The following is a 9653-nucleotide window of genomic DNA, read 5'->3' on the forward strand; positions in this document are numbered from 1 at the left end:
ACATTAAGTATATTTTGCATGAACGTATTTATATAGCCCACAATACGCACGTCTGCCATGCATATTGTGCTGTTACTGCTGCTGAAGGAAAACACAGTCTTCATGCTAAACTACCTTACAGCTGCATAACGAGCAGCAGCAAGTTAGTTTATTTAGTATGGTGAAGTATTTTTTTCAAGGCTCAACTTGCATTTATGTGGCAGAAAAAGGGATGGTTACAGGTAGACAAAATGAAGGACAATATTTGCCTTCTTCAATTTTGTGCCCTAACTCCTACATCAGTCCATTAGTATGACGCCGCAGCTACTGAAGCAATTTTGCCAGCTTGGGTCATTTTTGTGCAGAAGTAGTTCTTAAAACTGGCTAGGCTGACTCTCTGGTTCCTTCAGAATGCAATGTGCTTGTTTGTTTATAGATAGATTATCAACTAGTACAGAGCAGATGCTGTCCAAATCTCATGATGCCATCAAAAGTTAGCAAGGGTACTTCAAGCCAGCATGTCATTTGCCTACATCTCATGTTTATGGCAGTGTGTGCTGTGCAAGAAAAAAAAAAAGACAATGCAAAACAATAGAACAATTTTGTGACAATTTCCTACGACATGTAAGAGTTAGGAAACTTTGCACAACTTCAAATTCCTATAGATGTGACAACTGTTTAATAAAGGCAGAGTTATCAGACTGAATGTACTTTACCAGCTAATTTTAAGTATGCCATAACACAAGAAAACTGACATGAAGTGGAAAAACTTGCCGTCCATCTAACGGTAGCATGAAGCTCAATTTCTCAGAAGCAAGCTTTGGAGCTGAAGAAAAATTCATCCCGGCCTAAACAAATATCTTCGGTAACTATGGGCAGCTGGGCTAGTTGGTTGTGATTGGCATTATGAAACATCGTTCCAGCGCACAATTGAACACGGACGAGAAGGACAACACACTGGCGTTTGTGTTGTCCTTCTCGTCCGTGTTCAATTGTGAACTGGAAGGATGTTTCATAATGCCAACTATCTTCAGCTGTCTAACTTTCTTTTTGAGAAACCCATATGGGTTTCATCTGTAGCTACGTGCTACTATAGGGTAGACAACTTCTCACTTTCATGAACCTGCCAAGATTTTCACTAACTTGCTATTGCTATGAATGTTTTGCCTGAAGTGCTCGCATTCATGTTTACAGCACAGACTTACTAAACTCACAGAAAGACACAAGTAGACTGGATGAGCACTGTCCAGTCTACTTAGTAAATCCGTGCACCAAATATGAATGAGACCTACAGCAACCAACTTGCCCACCTCACCGCATTGATCGCCTGAAGTGATTCGCAAGACCAAAGGTGCTGTCAAAGACACATACCTGAAACTGCTTTGATTTCTGCTCCATCGACTTCAACACTCTTTTTCAAATTGTTTCCAGAGAATGTGTACTGCCTGCAATTAAGACGAGCAACTGCTGATAATGCTTGCCAGCTAAGAAATATATTTGTATGCACTTGTTACTATATGCAGGAAGAAATAAGTGTAAAAAGAATGTGCATTTTTTCTCACCCTTTGAAAAGTGGTGATGGCCTCAAGATGTGGGCATCTAGTGAGAGTATGTATACCAGAAAGAATCATAAACTGCTCTGTTGATTTCCACTAGATTTCCTTGAGCAAGGTTTCTAGTTTGAAAGTGTTATTTTGCCCATTTCCAACAAGCGTCGCATTAACATAAGAGTGGTAACGGGAAAGGGCTGTTAACAAATGCCAATTACGAATAACAGTATTAGCTACCAGCATGGCAGCAACAGAACAAAAATATGCGTAAATATTTTGGTTCTGCCTCCAGTTACAAACCAGTTACATTAAAAGAACTTAGGTGGCAAAATTCAAGCCGGTTACTGTAACACGTAAATAAGGTAGGATTTAGAGGTTATTAATACAACTCACCAACAAACTTTGAGTTTATTTTCACTCCTTTTAGCGACGAAGCGTGTGGTACGCATACCAGCCAGCAATTTGCTTGAGCATCTTCGTACTTCGATCGATACGTCGTCTTTGGAGGAAAACAGATGAGAAGAGGCACGTAAGTGAGAGGTTGCGTAAGTAAGCGGAATCCTCAACGTTTACTGATCATTTGCTACTGAGAACGACCTGATCCACACTAATGCACAAGGTCATGCAGTGGCCGAAACACAGAACAAACGTCTCAAAGCAGGATCGCGGCAGCCGCCGCCGACGCGATATGACAGAGCGACGTTCTCAACTTGACAAAGTTACAAATACGACGTTATTACTAAAGAACAAAACTTTCAGACACCGCAAACGAATTGGAACACTCTTACCTGCAACAGCTTGTAAAAGGGGTTGGACTCCAAGTCGTCCGCGGACATCCTTCTTTGTGGCGTAGATACAACTTGTTGGAAAGGTCAAAACTGCTAAGAATGCGAAAGATCCCACCGTAACGACGGCTTACTGCTCTACGTCAGCTACTCGTAAAACGAAAGCTCGTACTCTGACGTAGGACGCTTGAGCGGCGTGACTCAAGGTATTGGGGGACGTGCGTTGATAACGTTTCATTCGTCCGGCGCGACGAACGCAGATGACAGGGCTTCTCGCTGTATTGGCTCAGAGCCCAGCCACGCTCCTTCCGTCTCTGCGGAAAGCCAGAAAAGCAGTGCACATACAACAAAGCCAGTAAGCGGACGAAACAGGTGAAACTACCGACATTCCTTGAGCGCGAACATCTGTTACGGATTGCATCGCTTGCGGAGCATGTGGACCAGTTGACGTCAATAAGCGTCCAGTCGCGCCCCTACGTGCCTTCAGGTGGCGCTAGTAATTATCCCGAATCAAAGCATATGGAAGTGTTGTGAAAATAAATTTAAAATAACAAAACGATGTGCTGTAGTCGGCTGTAGTAGTGAATTATGTATTTGTTCGTATAGTGTCAAAAATTAGAAGTAGCAGCTTCACTTCTGCAGCAAACTTTGAAACGTGCAGTGCGTGCTTGACGAGCAATGAATCCACGCAGTCCACATCCGCCATCGCTAGTAGTTTTGTGAATAATGTCAGCAGTAGTCTCTATACAACTTGGTAAGCGATTTGCATGTTGAAATGAGGCAATGAATGAGGTCGAGGTTCGAGGTCAGTCTTGCGCAGCTGCTTACGGCTGCTTTGGGTGCATATTTGCTCCTCCTGAAGGCATCATTGCGTGGTGTTTCGTAGACTTTATCCTTATGTAAATTTTTGCATCAATTACCTAAAAGATGGCTATGGTGTTGGGCTGCTAAGCACGAGGTCGCGGGATCGAATCCCGGCCACGGTGGCCGCATTTCGGTGGGGGCGAAAGGCGAAAACACCCGTGTACTTAGATTTAGGTGCACGTTAAAGAACCCCAGGTGGTCCAAATTTCCGGAGTCCCACTCTACGGCGTGCCTCATAATCAGAAAGTGGTTTTGGCACGTAAAGCCCCATTATTTCTAATTACCTAAAAGGCCACTTGGCTTAAGGTATTTCTGTGCAGAAGCTTACTACGGAACAAACTTTTATTGGGATAGCACTAAGACCCTCGAGGCAAGTTCGCGCCGTCGCAGCCGCCGCCGCGGCCGCCGTGATGTCCCAGTATCGACTGCATATGCGCGGCCCACGTGTGTAGTGTTAGAAGGCCTCCGGAGACGCGAAGTACGTTTCGCTGCAAGAGCGACGGAGCCACTGAACGCACCCTTACCGGAATATTAAGGCTGCTGGCACGTCTGGATAGTAAACGTCAAATCTATGTGATTATTTCACTGGGCGCTGACATACGCCGACGGTTTTCCGTCGGTCTCATATATGGCTACGTTTACATTAACCCTTCGCTAGTGGTTCACGTCAGAGTAGGCTGACGTAAAGCCCCTCCATCCATACGCCACCGCCGCTCTTTCGGCGGCGGGACGCTCCCGGACCTTCGAAGCGAGCGGTCGCATCGCCCCTCGCTCCGACGACTACGGCTCGCCCGCCACTTCTTGCGCGCGTACGTCTCCGCATTCGACCGCGCTTACGAGCGCAGCCCTTTTCAGGGCTCGCATGACAGGCGGAGGCCCCATCACATGGGCGACCCTCCGAAGAAACAGCAGAGGAAGAGGCCGACGAAGCAATCTCCTGACTGCACCGATGGCCCGGCGTCCAGACGAGCCCAGCAGCTCCACCCACGTGGCCGGCAGTCACGCCCCGGCAGATCGCCTCCCGCCTTACGTTGGAAGCGGGGGCTGAAAGCTCGCACGCTACGCACGCTCTCGGCGGACTCGGCGAGCTCCGCGGCGTCATGCACGCCTCCTCCAGTGAGCGCGACACCACCCATGCGCGCCCCATCTGCGCTGGATACACCCTTCCGCGCATTTCCTATTGACGCGCTGAAAACTTCTGCCAGCTACCACCACGCTGCGCCGCCCGTTTCAACGGATACTACCGCGGAGGCCCCCACTTCGGCAGCTTCCACCGACGACAGTGCCAGCTGCCCGCCGACAGGCGACACCGACGAGAGTGCCGGCACCTTCTACTTGCCAACCGCAAGTATGATTGGCTCCGACGTTACGTCCTCCCGCACGGACGCGACCGCCTCACCCGCGACAAGTCCTATCCGCCCGGAGAGCCCCTTGCTTTCATCGACGGAAGCCTGCTCGTCGCCTCCGCTCAACACCGCACCAGACGAGAGTCCGTGCGCGACTGCGACGTTGCCTCTCGAGGATGCCGCCGACGGCCCGGCTTCCAACCACAGCCGGCCGAGAACGCCTACCCCAGTTGCGGAAGGATCAGGGCAGCACTTCCTCAGGAAGTCTCCGCTGCCGCCCGCGACCGCTAAGGACTCGCAAGCCTGCCAGCCCGCAGCGGGAAAGTCGAAAAACGCCGCAAGAAGACGACGCCGATTCCGACGGTTCGTCGACTTTGAGGCGCATTCCCCACCCGTTGACGGCGGCGTTACTCACGATACCGCCGTCACTATCCTCTACCGGCCCATCGAGCGCAGAGCCACGTTCCTGGCTCTCTCGCGAGACAGTGTCGCCGCTCAGCTATCCGCCGTGCCGGGCGTGAGGCGTGTGCGTGTCAACTTCCGTCGCAACGTGGTGGCTGTGGACGTGACACGCGGTGCCGACTCGGCGCCCCTTCTCGAGGTGTGCGTCATTGGTAACGTGGCAGTACGCTCGAAGGCACTCCACAGCAACTCCTGTGTGGGCATCATCTATGGGGTCGACCCTTCTTTCGACGCCCGCACAGTGAGCGAAAACCTGGAGGCACCCGTCGCGGTGCTGTCGTGCTCGCGGAGTGGCACAAGCGTCACCGTCACTTTCGTCGGGAGCGTCGTGCCTCCGAACGTGCGACTCTTCAAGCAGCTACGCGCCGTTCGTGCCCGTCTGCCCCGGCCACTTCAGTGCGACCGCTGCGGCGTCTTCGGCCATGCCGGCGCCACCTGTTTCCGCGACGCCCGCTGCCTCCGCTGCGGTGACTCGCATCCTACAGGAGACTGCCCCGCTGAGAAGCCACGCTGCGTAAATTGCGGTGGTCGACACCTTTCAACAGAGCCGAGCTGTCCCGAGTGGCAGCGCGAGAGGAAGGCGGCCGTGTTGTTGTCTTCGTCTGAGCGGCCCCTCTCGAGGAAAAAAGCGCTTGAGCTGGCCGGCACTACATCGTGCGAGCCGCATACAGCCGCTCCGCCGACGTCTGCTCGCTCGCCGCAGGGTCGATCCTACAGTGACGTCCTTCGTGGCCGCCACACGCAGACGGCCGCCCCTGAGCCATTGCGCGGCAAACAAACCGCTCCGAGCAGCGACCCCAGGGACGCGCTCATAGCCGCTCTCGCGGCTGCACTCCGTGCCCTGCTCGTTCAGTGCCCAGCTATCGACGGCAACGTCCGACAGATGTGCGACGCGGCTCTCGCCGCGCAGGAAGCTCTGCTTCACCACGACTAGGCGCGTCACCGCGCCTCATAAGCGAATGTAAACAACTTGCCCTCGCGCACTGTTTGGGCAGCCGCCGCCGCGTCTCTTTCACCCTTCTTTCAATTCCCTTTCCCTATTGTGCAGCGCGGTTGAGGTGTCCTCACCTGAGAGACAGTTACTGCGCTGCACTTTACCCCAATTTTTCTTCCCTCCAACAAGAATCTCTCTCTCTCTCTTTCGGCGGAAACGTGGATAGCGGAAACGTTGTCCAGACCCGTCATCGCGTGGCGGGTCTGGACAACGGCGGCACGCTACAGAGTCGAGCCGAGACATCAACGCTGGATCCGCCAGTGGATCGAGCTCAACGTTCGCTCGCCGTTTGTATGTAATCAATAAATGTCCTAGAGTCGGTCATAGCCACTGAGGTCAGCAGTACGATTTGTTCCTGAGCAACTTGCCTTCATTCGCGATGCTCAAGCAGCTGCAAACTTCTGCGATATGTCGGACGGATCATAACTTGAAAGCTCCGGGACATAGATGAAGTTCTTTTAAAGCGATTAGCTTTCTTTAGCTATTTCGTCCGTTTCAGCGTTGGCGCTCGGTCTTGCACCGCAGGTACAAACGCGCCAATGTGAAAAGCGCATGCTCACGCGAAACCACGGTGTATAACACCGTGCGCGAAACTGAGTTGCGGTACGCACTCGTCGGCGAACGCCAACTTTTACAGCGCTTTGAAATGCGCGTGCTCTCGCGTGAGAGCTTTAAGGCGTATGGACTCTGAAAGATGCTGTGGCGGAGCACTCGGTAACGACAGCCCTCCTCTTCTCCCGCCGCCCTGTCCTCTTGTGGCGCCCTGCCCACATTTGATGACGCACTTGTAACGAATCAGCTCATATGTATAGCCACCTTTACCGCAGTTACAAGCGTGCTGGTTAATGACTCTGTTCTCTGCAGACTTAAGCAGTGAAACAACAAACGCCAGCTAAACACTCTCGCTGCAGGACACTTTCGGCTATTCCTCAGATTGACAATTCTTGTCGATGGTTTGTGCACAGTTTATTTTTCTAACAGTGACTCAAGGGCGCCAGTGAGAGCCTTTGCCAAGGGCACCGTTTCCAGACAGCGCCTGGCGATCCTCCGCGGCAAGGACGTTGACCCGCACACGATCATTTGGTTTCCCGCACATTAGGGAGGCATTGACGGAACCCCGACTAATCTCAACGAGTCGGCTCACGACGCTGCGCGAGGGCTTACAGACCGCGTGGCGCTAGCGCAGCCAGTCTTGGAGGTTACGCGTACTGCAGGGGCCACCTTCTCTCATACAACGAACTCATGAAACACTTTTGCTTGGCGCGCAGATCATATCCACCTCCGCACATAAAGCTAAACAGACCCTAACCTCTTACCCTGAGTCTCTTGCAGATGGGGACCTATCCCAATTCCCTATTAATAAGCAAATATTTCCTGAAGCCTTGGCTTCATACACTTGCCCACGATACGGTAGCGCAGCAGACTTGGGACATATGCTCTGGCGGTGCTCCGCGTTAAACAGCGACAAGGAGAACACCAAAGAGCGTTGGGACGCGGCTCTCCGCAGCCCCGAACTATACAAAAGAACAGACATGGGCAGTTCATCGGGCCAGCGAAGCGGCCGAGAGGCTAGGCTAGGCCTTTCGGTCCTGACGTGGGAGCGGCCAGTTTTGGGCTAGGAATCTAGCGCGACCTCAAGGACCTGAACAAAGTTTTTTATATCATACCATAATCTCCGCAATGAGCTTGACCCATGTATTGGCACCAGACCACGCTGCACTACATCTTTCTCTCACTTTCCTTCGTCAGTGGCTCTTCTGTATTTCTCTTTCACCCCGGATTGCTACCTGTTATCTCATTAAAAAAAAAAAAAAAAGATGAGCAGTGGCGGTTACTGACAGGCATGGATTTGCTGGTCTTCCGCTCCTTCCTGGAACTACGTCACGAACACGTTTGTCAGAAGGAAAGATCGAATTAGAAGACAAAGTAGAATGAGCGAATTAAACGTATTAAATTTATGAAAGAAGTGATTGCTAAAGGGCTCCGTAGCTCGATTTATGACCTCAGTTCATAAACCGCCCTCAGTGGACGATGACATGAACGCCTATGCACAAATTGCGGTTCTCGCATTCTTGTTTGTAGTAGTGGCGGATCGTGTCGAGAAACCGGCTTGCGGGTTTTGCACATCGTAATTTTCTGTGCCACAACATTCTTTTCCGTTCTTCTGTTGCTCAATATTCGTCAAAACGTATAGTTATTTTCTTCGTGGTGGAATAGGTCGGATCCTTTCACATCACCTTTAATGCCACTTACCTTCCTTCTCAATCTGCACCATCCCCAGTTCTCGTTGTCGGTTTTTCTGCTAATTAAATCACCGTGGGAAAACCAGCTCGATCACTCCCACGTGGCGGAAGTTGCTGTATAAACTGCTAGGAGGAAATATTAAGAGATCGGCCGCCTCTGCGCAGAAAGACATATATGAATAAAGAAAATGAGAGAGAGAGAGAGAGAGAGAGAGAGAGAGAAATGCCAAAGCGTGGAGAACGTGAGTTGCAGAAGAAATACCGACGGGTTACTTATACGCTCTGCTGCCCCATATATTTTATCATAACTGCTTCTTCTTTGCTGTATTCTTATATTACGAAGAAACATTTGAACAAACACCGGAAAGAAGTTAGTGATGAGGTTCTGTGCTGCGCCCCAAGTAACGTCGGTTTCCTGGCCATCGAATGTCTGTTAGGAACGGACGAAGGAACAATCATCACCGATGGATCTCAACGAAGTCCCATATATGCGGGCTGTATACTGTAAAAGCAAGTTTTGCTCAAACTTTCACGAGGAGTAGTGCACAGCTAGGAGAATTATATACCAGGTTTCCTTTTTCTCCCTTTAGCTGGACGAAATTTTTTAGAATTGTACTATCTGCTACAGGTAACTTCTAAAAATTTGGTGCAGCTAAAGAAAAGAAAACAGCCTCTAGACAAATGACAACTTCTGCATACTCCTATTCACGACCTTAAAGAATTGTTACTGATCAAAAGCACTCGCAAAACGAGATCCAAGGGCGCGTTGCGCATTGTGTATACCCCCGTTAATTATAGGGACCCTGCGGCACCATTTCTTCATACCTGCGGAAACACTACAGAGAGTGCGATGCATTTCAATGAATATACTACCGAACAACGTTTCGAAACGGACCTAATTATGGCGGAGGTGCAAAGTGCGCAACGTTTACTTTCCCATTCTCCGTCAGCATACTTTTTTTTCCTTTCAGCTGGGACGGCGTCAATAGCAACACTTTGCCTATTTCTCCTTTCTCGCTTATTCTCTACGCGACGCAGTTATGGTAATACTTAAGAATCGTTTTCGGACAATGGTGCTCGAGAGCGACAAGGAGCAGTGACAAGACGGGCGGGACGCGTTAACAAACGCAGTTTCCCAGTTCGCTGTATCGATGGTTTCGAAAATGCGCATGAGTGGGCGCGCAAGTGAGCAACGCGTGGCCATGGATAAATGCGCAATGGGGCCTCAATGCGCTGTCGTGCGGCCTGTGATGTCATATGTGGGGCATAACAAAGGGCGCATCGAAACCGCTGAAGAAAAAAAATATTTTTTTGTGCGAGATTGTGGGCGAATTCATGCTGACGCAGAGGAAAAATATTTGGCTCGCATATGTTCATGACATCATTGCATACCTACAGATTGCGCGCGCTTCAAAACGCGTTGCAGTGCC

At 50.6% G+C, this 9653-nt stretch overlaps 1 protein-coding gene across 4 annotated transcripts in view; it reads right to left on the minus strand.

The window, feature by feature from the left end:
* LOC126545903 (ankyrin repeat domain-containing protein 27-like) overlaps positions 1-2881 on the minus strand; it is a 36518-nt gene extending 33637 nt beyond the window's left edge. Inside the window, exons 1-5 of one of the 4 annotated variants that reach the window (XM_055062372.2) lie at positions 2487-2881; positions 2318-2388; positions 1923-2028; positions 1542-1578; positions 1351-1424 (exon numbers count right to left, since the gene is read on the minus strand). In XM_055062372.2, the coding sequence (XP_054918347.2) occupies positions 1351-1424; positions 1542-1578; positions 1923-2028; positions 2318-2365 (265 nt within the window). In that variant the 5' untranslated portion in view covers positions 2366-2388; positions 2487-2881. Of the gene's footprint in view, positions 1-1350; positions 1425-1541; positions 1579-1922; positions 2029-2317 lie in introns of all 4 variants that reach the window. The other 3 variants (XM_055062373.2, XM_072287193.1, XM_050193946.3) reach the window with 3 other exon arrangements.
* Between the last annotated feature and the right edge of the window lie 6772 nt (positions 2882-9653).

This window comes from Dermacentor andersoni, chromosome 3 (assembly GCF_023375885.2).
Source record: "Dermacentor andersoni chromosome 3, qqDerAnde1_hic_scaffold, whole genome shotgun sequence".
Lineage (NCBI taxonomy): Eukaryota > Metazoa > Arthropoda > Arachnida > Ixodida > Ixodidae > Dermacentor > Dermacentor andersoni.